This window comes from Cimex lectularius, unplaced genomic scaffold (assembly GCF_000648675.2).
Source record: "Cimex lectularius strain Harlan isolate CLEC.00 unplaced genomic scaffold, Clec_2.1 scaffold23, whole genome shotgun sequence".
Lineage (NCBI taxonomy): Eukaryota > Metazoa > Arthropoda > Insecta > Hemiptera > Cimicidae > Cimex > Cimex lectularius.
The window spans coordinates 2645435-2665075 of record NW_019392690.1 but is presented as its reverse complement, the minus strand read 5'-3'; the positions used below and the strand labels follow the sequence as shown (position 1 = coordinate 2665075).

General features: G+C 35.4%; 1 protein-coding gene across 2 annotated transcripts; it reads left to right on the top strand.

Moving 5' to 3' along the window:
- Window positions 1-6803: 6803 nt before the first annotated feature.
- Window positions 6804-14343, top strand: LOC106664661 (tubulin alpha-8 chain-like). Of its 2 annotated transcripts, none has more exons than XM_014390599.2 (4): window positions 6804-6986; window positions 7298-7640; window positions 7707-8008; window positions 13559-14343. In XM_014390599.2, exons 1-4 carry the CDS (start codon window positions 6984-6986, stop codon window positions 14327-14329), a joined length of 1419 nt encoding a protein of 472 aa, XP_014246085.1. In that variant the 5' UTR covers window positions 6804-6983; the 3' UTR covers window positions 14330-14343. The 2 variants fall into 2 exon arrangements, with proteins under 2 accessions (XP_014246085.1, XP_014246076.1); XM_014390590.1 differs by lacking the exon at window positions 13559-14343 and adding an exon at window positions 12100-12936 and having other exon boundaries at window positions 6816-6986.
- Window positions 14344-19641: the final 5298 nt, after the last annotated feature.

Sequence of the window (19641 nt, the reverse complement as noted above, 5' to 3'; positions counted from 1 at the left end):
CTCGATCCACTCGGACACTAACTTCCAATCTCAACCCCACCTTTTGAATTTTCCCTCCTTTTTGCCATTTTTCAAATGTCGTGTAATCGGATTGGATTCTCGACGACAAATGAAATGGCCACGGAGAGCTTGAAGACAATGCTATCTATCTGTGACTAATCATGAAATCATAGAGTTGAAAAGAATGATACAATCATTTATTTATTTAAGGAGAACCGTTTGCAATCGTTCTGTCTTTTATTTGTGTGACTGGTACAGAGTGTAAAAAGTGATCAGCAATTTTTTTTTTTTTAGAAGGCTAATTTAATTATTCCATAAGACAAAAAGGCATTGGGCCAGTATTAAATTACCCCTTTCTTTTTATAGATAGAAATGAATTGATATAAACGTTAAAGGAAATAATTTAGGGGCACTCTTTTATTACGACATTCCCATGTATTCGCGCTAGGGGTCGAGTATTTAAATAAAACCACTCCTTTTCCACCATAAAATTTTATTTGCGAAAGTTAATTAACGCCAAGAATGGGAGTTTAAATGAAAACTGATTTGTTTTAATTGAACCGGAATCCCCAATGAAGAGGATATGACAATAACATTTGAATGAGGGCGAGAACAAAAGGGCCAGCGGTTTTCTGCCCTCTCCACCCTTTGTTGGACTCGAGTGGGAATTGTTGGAGACAGGACCTGTGAATGTCCGACATCCTGGAGAGGAGCGCGATTCCAATTTCGGTCAAGGGTTTGATTAGAGCCTGTCATAAACGTCTCGTTCGATTATTGCCCGAGTGATGGGAATAACGTTAAACGTTACGACGAACGGATCCGGACTATTTACGAGGGAAACGAGAAAACGCCGCTAAATACACAGCCGTGCTGAGTAAATAATCGAGATATAAAGCAAGGGTCCTTTATTTGCTATCGGTTTATTCAAAGATTTGGCCAACTTCCGAAGAATACACAAACCGCAATATTTGAAGAAATGTTTGAAGAGCTAATCCTGACTGTCAATATTTGTAACGAATTAGCCATTACAGAAATAATAAATCGCCCCGGGCAGTATTTTCTAGAAATTCTAAAGTCTATTATGTCTATCCAAAACACATGTACAAGACAGAGAAGTGTTTTAACGTTTATATAAAGTATTGGGTGTGATAAAAAAGTCGTGTCACGAGCGGGATTCGAACCCACGGACCTTCGGCTAAATACGCCACTGCTCTACCACTTGACCTATCGTGACTTCGATCCACTCGGACACTAACTTCCCATCTTAAACCCACCTTTTGATTTTTCCGTCCTTTTTGCCATTTTTCAAATGTCGTGTAATCTATTTGATTCTCAGCGACAAATGAAAATGGACAAATGGCCACGGAGAGCGTGAAGATAATTCAAAAGGTGTGGTTAAGATGGGAAGTTTGTGTCCGAGTGGATCGAAGTCACGATAGCTCAGGTGGTGGAGTAATATCTAGCCGAAGATCGTCGGTTCGAATCCCGCTCGTGACACTGACTTTTTTATTTCAACTAAAAACTTTAATTAATTGAAATATATTAATTGGTCAAGCGGACCACGAAAACTGGCGAATTGAAAGTTAAATGAAATATATCTTCACTAAAGCTCTCCGTGAGTATTTCATTTGTCGCCCAGAATCAAATAGATTAAACGACATTTGAAAAATGGCAAAAAGGAAGGAAAATTCAAAAGGTGGGATTGAGATGGGAAGTTGGTGTCCGTGTGAATCGAGGTCACGATAGCTCAGGTGGTGGAGCAATATCTAGCCGATGATCGTCGGTTCGAATCCCACTCGTGACACTGACTTTTTTATCTCAACTAAAAACTTTCATTAATTGAAAGATCTTTTTTATCTGAACTAAAAACTTTAATTAATTGAACGATATTAATTGGTCAAGCGGACCACGAAAACTAGCGAATTTAATAAGTTAAATGAAGTATATCTTCACTAAAGTTCTCCGTGACTATTTCATTTGTCGCCGAGAATCAAACAAATTACACCAAATTTGAAAAATGGCAAAAAGAAGGGAAAATTCAAAAGGTGGGGTTGAGATGGGAAGTTAGTGTCCGAGTGGATCGAGGTCACGATAGCTCAGATGGTGGAGCAATATCTAGCCGAAGATCGTCGGTTCGAATCCCGCTCGTGACACTGACTTTTTTATCTCAACTAAAAACCTTAATTAATTTAATTATAAAACTAACCTAATAGAAAGTCTATAGGTCACTCCACATCGGCCCTTTCATATTTCACATTCACTCTAATAAATACGTTCACTCTCAACACCCACTATCTTACACAATAAAATCAGCACTATACAGGGTGTCCTTTTAGATGGCCCGACTGAATTTCTTTTCAAAATCGAAAAAAAAAAAACCTAAAATGAAACCTGAAAAAAATGTTCACAACAACGTCGCGAGGTATTAGTTTAGTTTTTTCCCCGAAAACCTTCTAATTCATGTTCATGTAGCCAGGTAATTCTTTGAGATCTTCCATCTCATATGGTCTCTTGCTTGATATTGGTTCTCGACCTGTTCACGTAATGTTTCGCTTCTTACATGATTTAAAAAAACCTCATACGTATAGCCCACTATTAAATTCAATTCGCTAAACCAAGATCCTGACTCAGAAACAGAACCTGCCTGTGAATAAACCATGAAATATTGTTGTTAATTAGCTGTAATATTAGTTAACTTTTGTCTGTTTCTATGAACGAAGAGTTTTAGTTTTCTTTATGAAAGAAGTTTCTTTAGCTTTCCTAATAAAAAACCTATGTTAGAGGAGGTAATGCTAAGTTTTAATAAAATATATTCGTATTTTTTTATGCCCTCGATGATAACCTCATTACTAAAATTAACAAAATTTTGTCCGGCATACATTGTTAAAAATACAAAACTTCATATTAAGGCACACATTTTGACCCTCTAAGTAAACTTTATCTTGATAACTTCGGCCATTATTGTAGTCTAGCCGAACGTTTCGGAGTTTTATTAACAGTTTAAAAAGTAAATTAAAGTTTAAGGCTAAGTTCGGGAATAGTTTCACCATTGTTCAACAATAAAGTTTCACAATTGCTCCGTCCCGTAAATTTTTAAAGAATGCCTTTAATTTTTGATCGGATTAAGACGACCCGCTTCTTTTTTGGAAAATTTTCCAATGTTTAAGTTTGAAATCTATTTCGTTGAAGTAAACTGATACATGTTTTTAAAAAATTTAGTTAATCGTTAAATTTCCCAATCTAGTCTGTTATTGTAAAAACTAAAAATATTTTTTAAATTTACATTCAAATGTCCAAACAATATGTAGTTTACCGAGCTGATGCAAGGGATAAGCCGAGATGCACCTCTTCCTAATTAATATGCCATAATTAATTGCTTTTCTCGCAAAAGCTCTACGGACTAATGAAGGCGTTACTCAAAATTAATTTAATATCAAGACAACACAATAATAGAGTAAGACTGGGTAATTTACTCTATTCATTATAAGATTATTAATTTTACGCATTCGCAAAAATTCCGAGGTGACCGTTGGGTTGAAATTTATTTCTTTTAACACGCTCGAAATGAAACAAGCTGACAATTAATTTAATAAACGATATCTCATTAAGATCATCGGGAAAGTGAAGTTTGTAAGATACAAAAGGGACATATTATCCATCATCCGCTAAACTGAATAGGAATAAAACGACGAATGGCTTAAATAGGAGGCCATTACCGGATAGAATAAGAATGGAAGTCATCTGAAGAGGATTGATTGTCATGCTTGATTGATCATTGTTGTACTTAGTAGCCGCTGATGCGTATCTAAGCCGGATTCGGAAGAATCTCCCTACTTTTCACGCAATCCTCAACCCTATCAAAATCATAAAAAGTATTTCTAGTAAAAACTGGTTTTTGGAAAATTGCAATCTCTCTATATATATCTGTCACTCTATTTGTTTTCCTATCTATCTCACTTTCTCCCTCCATCTCTCTTTTACTCTCACGTTCATCTCTCTCTTTTGTTTTCACTCTCCCTCACTCTCCCTCCCTTTCGCTTTCACTCTCTCTCGTTTTCACACTCTCTCTCACACTTTCTCTCACTCTCTCTCACTCACTCTCTCTTACTCACTCTCCCTCCCTTTTGTTTTCCCTCTCTCTCTCTCTTTTTCTCTTTCTCTCTCTCTTTCTCTCTCTCTCTCTCTCTCTCTCTCAATCTCTCTATCACTCTCTCTCTCTTTCTCTCCCTTTCACTTTCACTCTCTATTTCTCTCTCTCTTTCTCTCTTTTTGTCGGTTTCACCATCTCTCTCTCCCTCCCTTTCGCGTACACTATCTCTTTCACTCTCTCTCTCTCTCTCTCTCTCTCTCTTACTCACTTTTTGTCTCTCTCACTCACTCTCTCTCTCTCTCCCTTTCGCTTTCACTCTCTCTTTCTCCCTCTCTCTCTCTCTCTCTCTTACTCACTTTTGTCTCTCTCACTCTCTCTTTCTCTCTCCCTCAACCTTCTCACTCCCTTTCCTACTCACTCACTCTGTCTGTCTGTCTGTCTGTCTCTCTCTCTCTCTCTCTCTCTCTCTCTCTCTCTCTCTCCTCTCTCTCTCTCTCTCTCTCTTGCGTTCTCTCTCTCCCTCTCTCTTTATCTCTCTCTCTTGTTTTCACCGAAATTATTAAGGAAATCAGAAACATGCGTAGTGAGTTTCACGAAATGCGTAAGCAGTTTATTGACTCTTTGAATCATTATTCCGAAATGTGTGCTAAAACCTCTGAAATTATTGAACAAAATTCAAAACATATCGAATCAATCTTAAATAATATTGGTGATATGATGGTATTAGTTAATCAGAACACAAAGAGAATTGCAAATATCGATGAAAAAACAATGAAATTGAACAAAATACATTAATTAATAATCTAGAATTGCACGGAGTGCCTTTTTCAAAAAATGAAAATGTGTTAGAAACAACTTTAAATATATTTAAATATATAGAAGATGAGATTGACCCAATGCGAATAAAAAACTGTTACAGGTTAAAAGGGAATCCACATACGACCAATCCAGGAATAATTTTAGTTTCATTACTAAGAAAAATTGATAAAGATATAATTATGGATAAAGTGAAAAGAGAACGGCTAATACTGACTTCATCTAAAATTGGTATAATCTGTAAAGTAGAGCAGAGAATTTGTATAAACAATAATCTCACCTATACTGACCGTAAACTGTCAAAAGATGCAAAAATCATAAAAAAAGATAAAAATTACAAGTACTTATGGTTTAATAAAAATATGAAACTGTGCATTAGAAAAGAAAGTGACAGTGAAGTAATAATTATTAAGACAAATAATTGCCCTGAAGATTTAATTGCCCTGAAATCAATATTAGTCTTTTTATTATGAAACAAAAATATATATTAACACTGACACTATCAATCAAAATGATAAATTTACACATACCTAATACCTCAAAAATTTCACAACAAAATAAAGTAATAATCTGTATTTCATTCGAAAATTCATGTTTAATTTGTACTAACACAGCTTTAATTTTTGGCACGCTAAATAAACTTTTGTTTGATCATTCTTATTGGGGAATATCAATACCATCAAAAGTAGAATTGTTGTTGATCTTCACTGGTTTATTTTTACAAATGCATTCTCAATTTATTTTTCGCTTTTGTTTCCATATCACACTATCAGATTTGTGGATTGTTAACGTCTTCCGAAATGATTAAGGAAATAAGAAACATGCATAGTAAGTTTCACGAAATGCGTAAGCAGTTTTCTGACTCTTATTATCATTATTCCGAAATGTGTGTTAAAAACTCTGAAATTATTGAACAAAATTCCAATTAAAAAATCACAGTTGTTTTCTCGGTTTGTGGAAAACAGCGAAATATTGCTTCGGTGGGATTTTTGCACAAAATTAAACCATTTGCATTCCTATCAATTTCATTTTTTGCATCATACTTTACTGAAATTGATTAAATATTTTACAGGCCTTAGATTTATAAAAGAATGTGGTTTTTAATAATTTCGGCGGTTATGATTTTTTTTAAATAATTAATTAGTAAAAAACCAGTTTTTGTTTTAGTATTTAAGAGTTGTTTTAACTTTGCATGAATCGATTACTTAAAGAAAAGTTCTCCCCTCGCGTTCGATTACAGTAAATTTCAAGTCATTCGGTCCTATAAATCTCGACCCGTTTCCCTCCGTAGCATGGCTGTGATCCATGTTAAAACACTAAATCTTTAACTATAAATCACTAAATCTTTATAATCTTCAATGGGTGTTCTGCTGCCTGAACTAACTCATCCAGACCGACACATGTCATATATAGTATTTTATTTTTAGACGATTCGTTCTCAAAACGTTGAAAAAATAGTATTGTAGTCAATACACAAAGAATATGACAAAATTATTAACTTATACTAAATATAAGGAGTATTCATGATCTTTGTTAACCCTGTTAAGTCTGTTAAGTCCTGTAAGATCGAGAAAAATTAGAACGTAGACTTGTAAAAATCCGCTAGTTAACTTTGCTCGATCTAACAGGCGTTAGATGTTAGGTCGAAAATGTAGTCACATTGCTATCCGTTAGGGCGTAGATAGCCAACATGGCAGCCATGAATTTAACAGCTGATTTTTGTTTCGACGTATTTTTATTCTCAAATAGGCATTAATTAAATCAGACCAATACATTTCTTTTGTTAATTTCTGACATGTCCTTGAAAAAGAAACAAGAAGTTTTACCGTGCTAAACGCTTAAAAAACGACATAGACATGAGCGAAGAACAAATAGGTAATCTCCACATGAGCTTCGGTGTTTACAAAAAACAAGCCGAATTGAAACACCTGGGAAACAAATCACAATCAAAATTTAATGGAGTGAAATAAGAAGAATTTTGTTCAACTTTCCGTTTTTATTCAAAATTCCAAATTTGGTTTGAGTTCCTCCTTTTCTTTTTGAGTTTTCTAAATTTCCAAATCCTAAGTTTTCAAAAATGGTAAGATTTTCAATTTTCTGTCGAGTTTCCTTGTTCGGAGAGGTTTCACAAAAACGTCATATCGCGCCTGGAGACTATGTGGGAATTTTGTTGGTGATGGTTCATTTTTGGAAAGACCCGGTTTGATTCAAGCCATGCTTAAAGGATGTATACTTACAAATAAGTTTTCATTTAATATACAATCAGAATTGGGGTTTGTTTCCTGAAAAATGTATACCAATTACCAACAAATCCTTACAAAGATGCTTACCTCATAATAAAAAATTAGTTTTGACATTATGGTTTGAACGTAAGGATGTTGTTCGTTTCAGAGAGAAGTAATTTCAGTTCATATCGGCCAAGCTGGAGTCCAGATCGGTAACAATTGTTGGGAATTGTACTGCATCGAACATGGCCTCGATGCCTCGGGAGGTCTCTATGATAAAATGGACGGCGGATACCCCATGTCATCCGAACTCGGCCATTACAGAAGCCGTGGAGAAATGTCGATGACAAGTTTCGGAAATGCCGGATTCTCGTCGTCTCATTCCTCTTGCGATTTCCCACCGAAAGACGACATGACATCGGACGGCTTCGGCTCCTTCTTCATGGAATCTTCCGACGGCTCGTACACGCCCAGAGCGCTCATGGTCGACCTCGAACCCACCGTTATCGGTAAAATTGACACGTGTCATTTCTCAACAAGATACGAAATTAAAACTTTGAAATATATTGTTACAGACGAAGTGAGAACGGGGCCGTACAAGAAGCTCTACGCGCCAAGTTATTTGGTCTCGGGGAATGAAGACGCGGCAAACAATTTCGCCAGGGGTTATTACACGACGGGAAAATCCATACTGGAACGCGTTAAAGACCCGTTAATTAAAATGGCTGAATCCAGTGATAAGCTTCAAGGATTCATGATGTATCACTCATTCGGAGGTGGAACTGGGTCTGGCTTCCACAGTCTTCTATCTCAAGAGTTAAGTAACGAATTTCCCAAACTGAGCAAAATCGAAATCGCCGTCTTTCCTTCGCCAATGGTAATTTGACATTTATTCATTTTATATAGTTAGAATCTATGTCAGAACAATAATTCAAGATAAATTTATTGTTTTAATTAATGAAGTTCTTAGGCTCATCATTCAAATCGATGTAAATTGCATCCAGCATTTTGTAAAACGCAAAAAAAAAAAATATAATTCTTTCCATAAAATATTATATAAACTCTGGCGTTTTGTTAGTCAATTATTACTTTAATCAAAAGTTATTACAGTAATGCAAATAATTGTAATAAATATTCTTTTGTAAGGTTCGCTTGCTCCCTATTTTTCATTTTAAAACAGCGATAGAACGCTAAAAGCAACTTTGTTGTTTTAAATGGATTATAAAAGTGAATAAATAATCCATTAAGTACAAACCCAATACTATTTACTTTCTTCACTAGCAACGAAATCGAGGTCATCGGCGTTTTGGAGTATTGGAAGGATTAGGGATAAAAGTTGGTTGCATAGGGGTTGAGGTGATGGTCCAGGGCTGTGTGGTAGTAACTTGCTATTTTGAAGACAAATTGGAATTTGTGTAAAGTTGTATTGGAAGAGCTTGGGCAATGGTTCGAAAGATTTTTCAATGGAATGTCTGGATTGATTTGAACGATTGGCTGAATCCATCAGTTCAATTCCGTACGTATTTGTTGTAGTAGTGATGTGCTTATGAGACAGATTTTGTGGTACAAGTTTTGTTCTGTGGTCACGCTTTCGGAAAATTTATATCGACAGATATAAAATTTATAAGCGAGTTAAGGGGTTCCAAGTTTTACTATATCTGTGAGAAGGTGATGAGATGATTGAATCTTATCCTCCATTTGTCGAACTATACTTCGAACAGAAGGTCCTAGAAGTTTCATGGTCTGGGTATGTCAAAAAGATAGCGGTATGGTTTGCATTTGTAAAAACTACTATATCAGGATTGACAGGAGTGTGTGCAGTGAAAACGGAATAAAGAATAAAACCAAGTATGCTGCCTTGCGGAACACCCGGTTCGTAAAATTGGATGTAGGGCGGTTTTTCCGATACGGGCTTGAAAGTATCGTAAGATGGAATTTTCAGATGAAGAAAGAAACGAATCGAAAGATTCGCTCGAGTGCTCAGAGCAAGTTTTGTTCACTGGATGAAAAGCTAGGAAATCATTAATTACACTCAAGCGCGAATGATGACCCTGTGGCACTGCTCAATGGTAGAATTGACCGAATAGCATACCTGAAAATTTCATAGTTTCAGAAGTGTATCAATTTAGCCATTTATTAATAGCAAACTAATAGAATAATGATCTAAGGTGATGCTGATTTTTTGAGGTTTGAGAATGAGTTTTATTTTTGGTGAATTCAATTGGATTGGAACGTAAGTAGACTTATCAGGTGAAAATGGTGGTAAGGAAAAATTTAGCTTTGTAAGAAAAAATTTGGAAAATGTTCGTTCTGATGAGGTCAAAACAGGGAGATTTTTTTTCGATGGTTACTTACGTCGTAGCTGGTATTGCTTAATATCACTTTTGTTCTCTTCTTGTTCTTTTCTGTGTATTTGTCTCGATCTTTTAGTAAGAAGTAACTGAACTAAACTTTTGTATATTGTTTTGTTGGAGAGGTTCTATATTGATTTACTGTTTTTATTTTTTTTTAATGATACTTTGGTGTAACTTTGATGTCCTGAATGAGGCTGTTCTGAGAATTCAAGAATTGAGATCACAATGCTAAGTGACGATTCATTCATTTGTCCTTGTTTCTTTAGTAAATATTATATAGTTATTTTTTGGTCTGCAAGTTCCAATCAAGGCAACCTTGAATAGTCGGTGAGGAGAGATAAAAGGTTGGGTTGTCATAAACTAGAAAAACACTACTGTGTTTAGTGGAGAGGTAGGGAAGGTTCGAGATATTCTGGTAGCTCCATCATAAAAAAATATACTATTAATGCCATTAATTTTATTACTATCGTGTTTATGAAATAATACATTTTTCGCCGCATTATGCATTCTGTTCATTTTTGTTAATTACCAACGTTTTATCTAGTTTTGTAATTGTACGTTCAGATCCTATGTTCTTTTTATTATTCTTCATTGGTTGAGGTGTAATGCAATCTGGATGCTATATTATTGGTCTTATGTGTATGTGTTGTGTGTCCCTGTGCCAAAAATATTTGCCCAGTGAAATATTTTTTAAACAAATTTATTTTTTTATAGTTAACAATTAAACAATCTGATAATTCCCATCTGAACTTTTCCAGTGAATATTTTCTAAGGAGTACCATTATGTGATAATTAATCGCTAAATAGCATTTTAAAACCTTACAGTTCATTTATTCGGTTGAGTAACTTTTCTAAGCAGAAATTTGAAATAATTGCCTAATGAAATCCTATTTATTTTCAATGGTCAGCCTAATGGATTTGGTTATAACCGTTGAATACAAAACCGTATTTGATTTTCCTTTCCTCGCTGTGAAATATAAATAAATATGAGAATATATTTTCAAGAAATAAGACGCTATTAACAATTAAAACCACGTTTTCATATCAATTACTGGCAGTTATTATGCACATAATAATGTTGTAAATAAACATAAATTATATTCTTTTCAATTAATTAAGGCTTTGGTTGAGATAAAAAGTCAGTGTCACGAGCGGGATTCGAACCCGCGACCTTCGGTTAAATACGCCTCTACTCTACCACTTGAGCTGTTGTGACTTAGATCCACTCGGACACTAGCTTCCCATCTCAACCCCAACTTTTGAATTTTCCCTCCTTTTTGCCATTTTTCAAATGTCGTGTAATCTATTTGATTCTCGGCGACAAATGAAATGGCCACGGAGAGCTTTAGTGAAATATATTTCCTTTTGCTTATTAAATCTATTAGATTTCGTGATCCGATTGATGTAATATATTCTTTTCACTTAATTAAGGCTTTGGTTGAGTTAAAAAAAGACGGTGGATCGAAGTCACGATAGATCAACTGGTAGAGCAGCGGCGTATTTAACCGAAGGTCGTGGGTTCGAATCCCGTTCGTAACACTGACTTTTTTTATCTCAACCAAAGCCTTAATTATGAAAAGAATTTATTAGGTCAATCGGACCACGAAACCTAATAGATAAATTACATTTAATTACAGAAGGAAATAATAGTACCAATAACGATCACAATGTATTATAACGTTTATTTTTGCGAGTAATAATGTAGATTTTTTTTAAAAGCATCTACTTATATTATATAAAATTATCGACGGCGCGTCATTACGTTATTTTTGTAGCATTTTAATAATTATAAATACAGGGTTTCTCATGAAAAGACGTCAAAACTTCAGGAGGTTATCTTACATATAAAATTGGATTAAAAGTTTCTTCTTTTCAAAATCTGTTTATTGTGTGTGTAAAATGTGTTTTGTATTCAAGATATTTCACTTTACAGGTTACTTTCCCTTTTCTCAGCTATATTCGATTAAGTCCGGGTTTCTCATAAAATTTTAATCGTACTGTAAATTTGACTGCACCAAAGGAAAAACCCTTGAAATCCCTTTTTTTTTGTTTATTCATTCTTAAGCAAACAAAACGCAAAATCACCTAGAAGATAAAGTTTTACGACTTTACAAATATCGTGTACTATAATTAAGATTTTGTTTGTCTTGTAAGTAATAATGGACACAGAGCTTACAGAAAAGTAGATCCTATATTTGAGCTTTGAACACATATAATTTATCATAGGTCATTGATCGCAATAATAAAATTGACGTTTAATTAAAATTTGATTCAAATCTGAATTCGACTGAATCTCATTGGGCTTTCATCGCTCTATCCATGATATAATCAAATTTACAGTAGGATTAACGTTTCATCAGATACCTGAGACTTAATGGAATAAAGTTGTGAAAGTTTGAAGTAACCTGCAAATTGAAATATCTCGAATACAATTGAGCTGTAGGGAATTTTTAATTATATCTGACATGAAGGATAACCTCATGATGTATTGACTGTACGCGACACCCTGTAGATAATGTAAGCATTTATCTCTGATTTGTTCATGATTGAAACCATTTCTAATATTTATGATTAAAGAAGAGAAAAATATCTGATAGCGTTTATATTGTTTTAGATGTCAACAGCAGTTGTTGAGCCTTATAACACGGTTCTTACAAATAGTTCAACTTTGGATAATACGCAATGCGTGTTTTTGGCCGACAACGAAGCCATGTACAACATATGTCAGAAACGCCTGGACATCGACAGCCCAAATTACAGGAATTTAAATAGGCTTCTCGCTCAGACAGTGAGTTCGATCACGGCGAGTCTTAGGTTCAAAGGGACGTTAAACACAGACTTTTCGGATTTTCAAACCAACTTGGTCCCCTATCCGAAAATACATTTTCCGATAATGAGCTACGCGCCGATAACAAGCGTGAAAGCTTCGGCTCACGAGACCCAGTCGGTTTCGACGATGACGAACAACTGCTTCGACGACAGCCACAGGTTGATGCGATGTCCCGTGGACGCCGGCCGCTACATGTCCTGCTGTCTACTCTACCGGGGTGACATCACGCCGAAAGACGTCAACGCTGCTATAGCGCAGGCCAAGCTGAAGAAAACTGTCAAATTCGTCGAATGGTCGCCGACCGGCTTCAAAGTCGGATTGAACGGAAGCAGCCCGAGCACCTTTCCCAACTCCGACATTACTCCGTCCCGTAAAGCGATTTGCATGATGTGCAATTCAACCGCTATTAGGGAAATTTGGGCTCTTTTGAATTTTAAATTCAACCTCATGTTGGAGAAAAAAGCTTTCATACACTGGTACCACGGGGAAGGGATGTGCGAACAGGAATTTTACGACGCCCAGGAAAAGATCCTCGGATTAGAACAAGAATACTTAACAATGCAAGACTGAGGTTGCATATTTTAACTCTAATAAATACAATTTTACTGAAATGTATAAAAAGAAATTATTTACAATTATTTGTGTTAGCTGAATAAGTTCGTAGTTGAAACGAATAAATCGAGTTTTATATTTTATTATAAACCAAGAAAAGTACCACATTAAATTAGATTTTAAAGCTTCAAAAAATAGTCAAAGCGCGTGGTGTCACATCTCAGAAATTCAATATTACAAGTATCGAATACTTTTTCACTCACGAACGCTCTAGATCAAGGTCTTGACGAAACTTCATTTGTTACTACCAAGCTTTTCGCCTATTTTAAGTTCATTATCAGGAATAAACAATCTTAATCTACAGATTGACATTTTTAATTTTCTTACAGGCGTTCTCAAATTTCCTTGAAGATCGACTCAGTTCTAACATCGGCAAGGTCTGTAAACGACTTAAATTGCTCTGATGATGTCTTTAAAATAGGTCGAAATCTTGGCAGTAACAACTGAATTTGCTTGTTCATCAAGAACATACATTAATCCAGAGTGTTCGTGACATCTCAGAAATGCTATTGAAAAGCTTACTTGGGATTAAATCTTTGTCTCCGGCGTCCACGCACTTTGAGTCCAAAATATTTCCCTGTTTTTATCAGGAAAAACATTAAGTTATCTCATACAGATTATGTTGTTCTAGATGTCAACAGGGATTGTAGAGCCATATAATTCAGTATTGACGACTAACTCGACTTTGGATTCGTCCCAATGTGTGTTTTTGGCCGATAACGAAGCATTGCACGGAATTTGCAACTCAAAGTTGGACATACCCTCCCCAAATTACGGCCATCTAAATAGAATTTTAGCGCAGACGGTCGTTTCGATAACGGCGAGCATCCGTTTCAAAGGTTCCCTCAACACGGATTTCTCAGATTTTCAGAACAACCTCGTCCCCTTTCCTAGGATCCACTTTCCGATGATGAGCTACGCCCCGCTTTCGAGCAGTAGCAGTTATGTCAACCACGCCGTGACCGACATAACGAGAGAGTGTTTCGCAGACTCGAACCGATTGATGAAATGCCAAATGGAAAACGGGATGTACATCTCGTGCTGTCTTTTGTATCGAGGAGACGTCGCTCCCAAAGACATCAACGATGCCATATCGAAGATCAAAGAGAGGAAAACCATCCGGTTCGTCGACTGGTCGCCGACAGGCTTTAAAATCGGCATCAACGCCCTCAGCTCAAACGATAAACGGTTAGAAATGAATTCGACGAAAAGGTCCCTCTGCATGATCTACAACACTACGGCTATCCAAGAAGCCTGGGCGAAACTGAACGTCAAATATAGACTACTCCTGTCTAAAAAAGCATTTTTACATTGGTACATTGCCGAGGGGATGTGCGAACAGGAATTCGATTTAGCCCGAGAAAACGTTTTACAGCTACAATCAGAATATAATAATTTATAGTATCTCCGTAAAAAGATTTTTTATAAAACCCATGCGAGAAAAATCGTACCTGAAGAAAATAGTATATTGTAAATTTTCTCTAGTTTTATTATATCTGATTATAAATAATTTCATTTATTTGTTTAATTAATATATACAATAATAAACCTTTTTGAGGTGAAAAAACTTTCAATCTTCAAGAATTATTCATAAATGACTATGGGAGCATCTTCTATCTTTGCTTTGTCAAAACCATCCTTGAAAAGCTAAACAGGCTGCAAAATAAACCAACGAAACATTCTCTACGAGCTATGTCATCCTAACTATCCCTAACCACCCCTACAAATAACCATATGTCTGAATCTGTACTTACTCTGAATATAAGAAGAGTATCATTGGCTGGAAAATATGTCTCTTTGAGATTAGCGAGTAAGGTTTATCTACAGGTTCAACCCTTTACCCAGTCTTCTTCTATAGGGCAAGGCTGGACTCTGTGGTGACCCAGAAGAACCACCACATCATGCATGGATAAAATCTGTATAACTGTGAGCTATTTGAACTCCCCCTACAATCAGCCAATCAGATTCACTGAGGGTGATAAATTAGTTGTTTAACTAGTAAGTGGGGGACCGCGGTAGCCGAGTGGTAAGCGTGAGAGACTCTCGGCTCATAGACGTGGGTTCGATTCCCACCGTCGCCTCTGGCCCTTTTTTCACGATAACCCCCCCCCCACAAATATGAATGCACATATAAGAATTCGTCACCATGGTTAATATGCATAGATCATAAGGCAAAAATATATATATATATATATATTTATAAATAAAATAACTAGTAAGTGGCCAGATCTGGGCAGCGGTCCAGTGCGGGATGTCATATGAATTGCTGGTTTGATTTTGAGGCGAGTTCCGTTAAGTGGTACAAATGCTTAAAATATTCACTCAAATTACTTGAAATGCTTGAAACAGATGTCGGGTATACACATAAAAAAGTTTTTATATTAATAAATTACGACAGCTTCCTACAAAAAAATCACCTGGTCATGATTTGATAACAGCTGAAGTTCTTCAAGAACTTCCCAAAAAAGCAGTCGTCTTTTTGACTTCTTTATTTAACGCAATTTTGAGGACTACACACTTCCCCATACAATGGAAACTTTCTTACATTAAAATGATCCCAAAGCCCCATAAAAATTTAAGCTCCCCATCGTCTTATCGTCCTATTAGTTTGTTACCCGTTCCTTCTAAATTATTCGAAAAATTAATTTACAAAAGAATTATCTCTATTGCTACTTGGAACAACATCTTACCAGACCATCAATTTGGCTTTCGAACCCATCATTCCACCACTCATCAACTTCACAGAGAGACTGATTTCATTACTTCGTGTTCGAGCAGAAACTGTACGCGACTGGAGTGTTTCTAGATGTTTCTCAGGCCTTCGACAAAGTATGGCATGAGGTATTATTATACAAATTAAAATTATTTTTACCCCAGGCCAATTATCTTATTATACAATCATACCTTAAAGAGAGATTTTTCGCAGTAAACCAGGATACGGAGACTTCTGGGATGGAAGAAGTGCTTGCAGGTGTGCCACAAGGATTAATACTCGCTCCGCTGTTGTACACAATTGTTACTTCTGATATGCCCACAAATGAGAATACACTCACCGCCACATACGCAGATGACACCGCCATATTAACAAGCCATCTCTCTTCTACACAAGCTTCACTCATGTTACAAAACCACATATCAACAATTGAAAAATGGAGCAATCTTTGGAAAATAAAGTTTAATCCCTCAAAGTCACAACATATCACCTTTACACTCCGTCGTGAGACTTGTCCTAGCATATACTTATACAATGAACCTGTTCCTCAATCCGACAAAGTTAACTATTTAGGACTTACATTTGATAGAAGACTAACTTGGAATCCACACACACGATTAAAAAAACAGACACTGAACAAACGATTTAAAATTCTTTATTGCCTTCTCAACCGACAATCAAAATTACCATTAAAATCAAAACTTTCGACACATACCTACTCAAACCTATTTGGATGTATGTGGATCGGCGAAGTATTCCAATATTCAAAGATTACAAAGTTTTCAATCCAAAATTTTAAGACTAATTGTTTCTGCCCCTTTTTATGTAAACAATAATACACTTCACAGAGATCGTCAAATCCCAACAGTTTTTTCATCCATCAAAACATATTACAGACGTTTTCATAGTAAATTGACGTCTGAAAAGAATATGGATAAGAGACCTCTTAAATGATTAATATCATTTCATTAAACCAGAGCAGCTGCCAATTGGTAGCTTTCTCTATAACGCCCATAATGCCAACATAATCTGAAATCCACTCTGCTGGTTGTATATAATACATGTACAGTTGTAGATACAAATAAATGAAGTCAAAAAAAAATTAATAAATTGAAAAACCAGTTAAAATACCTCAGGACGTTATAATTAAAACGGATAATATTCAAACAAATGATACTTTCGAATTCATAAAGAAAGATTGGTTTAAAAACGATTATTATAACTTTGCTGTTCACCGCCGTACAGAAAGATTTGCTAAAGTGATTTAAGATAAAATCCTACCTTCGTGAGATCTAGAAAGAAATCTCTAAATTATAAAACTTAGTTCGCAAGTTTATGAGTAGCGGCCCTTTCTTATTTTCGGGCGTTTTCTTTCAAAGATTCGGCTAACGTAAATTGACTTTATTTATTCAATTTTTGAAGTGTGTTATTAAAAACTTATTCTAAAGGTTTTGTAGCTAAGCTCGCTAGATTAAAAGTCACCCACGCATAAAATTTAAAATTTATGAATGATTTCTTAAAACTCTGTTCTATTCTTCTCCTATGCCTTTCTGTTTATAATGTTGTTTTGGGTACATATGAACGTTCAATTTCTGTGTTATTATATTATAAATATTTATACACAAAATGCATTTCGTCCCATGAGATTTTGAGCTTTTAAAGTGCTATGGATAATTTTATTGAAAGCTGCGAGTCAAATTTCCGGTGTACGTTTTTTACTTGTTATATTTTTTTAATGTTAAATTTTGAAAAATTAAAGGGTGTGTTAAATTTTAAAAATGAATCATACTTTTCAACATACCATAACAATTTTCTAGACTACAAATAAGAAAAAGAAATAAAGATAAAATCAAGTACAATCATATGGTGTACACATGGCCCCAAAACCAATAAAATATACAAATAAGTATATTCTGTCCAAGCTTTTGTCAATGACCTACTACTTTTTTAAAAGAAGAAACAAATCAATTGAAATGGGCTAAGAAACCAAATACGGTTGTGATGTACATTTTTTTATAAAAATGAGAGAAAAAAAATAAAATAACTTCACAAAAAAAGTTTAATTTATTGATAAAATTAAAATTTGATTCCAATGTTTCACGAAAATAATTAAATATATCAAATAAAAAGTAAATGACTTACAATTTGATGTGAGGTAAAATCTCAAGTAACTTTTTGAGCCCTTTCAAATTAAATACTCAAAATAAAATCGTTCTTAATATTTATACATTGAATATTTTCAAATAGTCGATCAAACACCTTCCAAATCCTTTTGTCTCAAAAATTTAAATATTTTCTACTTATTACAACTAATTACAGTTAAACAAAGCCCGAGCAAAATGGCGACTGATGATCCTTCCGATCACTCCCCTCTTTCTTAAAGTCTCCAGCTGAACCATCCACGACGAATCGTATTTGGAGGTTTCCTTATTCGTTTGTAATTCTGGAATTTTTGTGATGGGCCACAATTACAAGGTGTAGGGAATGCCCTCTTATCATCACACATCATTGCATTGTTGCGGATGCGTTTTCAAAACTTATTAGCTATGAATTTTACGTATGCTTATAAAAAAGAGCAATGATCACAAGGGCAATGGGCACAACACACTAGAAGCACTGCTAAACCTTTAAAACAAATAATCAAACGTTTTCTTTACAATGAGCATTCAACCTTATTAGCTTGTACACCTCGGTTTTTCAAGTTGAAATATATGCCACCAACGCTTGTGCTTTAGAAAATAGCCAAGCAGTTATTATTAAATGAGAAGCATTTAAAAATACACATGAAAATTAGTTAGTAAATGCATCTAAAATATCCAAATCGTGATGATATCTTGAGTACTAGGACACAACGGAACTTTGGGAAACGTAAAGGTTGACAACTGCCCAATGGGGGATCTGCAAGACCGTATATAGACCTTGAACCTTTTCTTGGGATAACAAAGACCAATGTGGAATTCTCCATCACAAGGTTCAAAAAGGACAAAAGGTGGTATAGACACCTTATATTATAACTACACACCAAACTGGCAAACTCACTGAATAAGGCAACATTATACAGGGTTATACTCAAAACTCAGAGGGATGATATAACTGGTATCTGAGAAAACATCTGCACAACATGGGTATATTCAATAACCCCGTTTGTAGGTTATGCAACGAGGAAAAAGAAACGCCACCAATCTTTTCCGAAAGTGCAACAACCGCTCAATGGAACTTAATCACCTGGAATACAAAGGAAACCCATGGAAAAAACCCTGTTTGTAGGTTATGCAATGAGGAAAACAAACGCCACCCATCTTTTGCGAAAGCGAACCAACCGCTCAATGGAACTTAATCACCTGGAATACGAAGGAAACCCATGGGAAAAATTGGAGCATCGAATGATAACCCTGTTTGTAGGTTATGGAATGAGGAAAAAGAAACGCCACCAATCTTTTCCGAAAGTGCAACAACCGCTCAATGGAACTTAATCACCTGGAATACAAAGGAAACCCATGGAAAAAATTGGAGCATCGAATGATAACCCTCTTTGTAGGTTATGCAAATGAGGAAGAAGAAACGCCACCCATCTTTTCCGAATGCGAAGCAACCGCTTAAAGGAGCTTAATCACCTGGAATACAAAAGAAACCCATGGAAAAAATGGAGCAACGTATGATCTAGTACTCGGTAGGAAAAGACCTAGTCGATTGCACTGACCTAAGGATATCCTTCTTAGTATCCAAATTCATCATCATGTAGGAGGGCGTCGATAGCAGAATCGTATTTGCCATGCTATAGGCTCTGGGTTCGAATCACAGATTATCCCATAAAGTTTTAATTGGTAGTTTGTAAAAAATATTTCGAAACAGTTAACACCTTCTCAGCGACACCCAATGGGCAGCTGGTCGTCAAGCCCTGTATAACAAAAATTAATTACTTCCTTTCAATGATTTTTTCATACTCTTAACTTTTTGAATCATTGCGAAATAACGCTTATGGATTTATCTACACAAATACA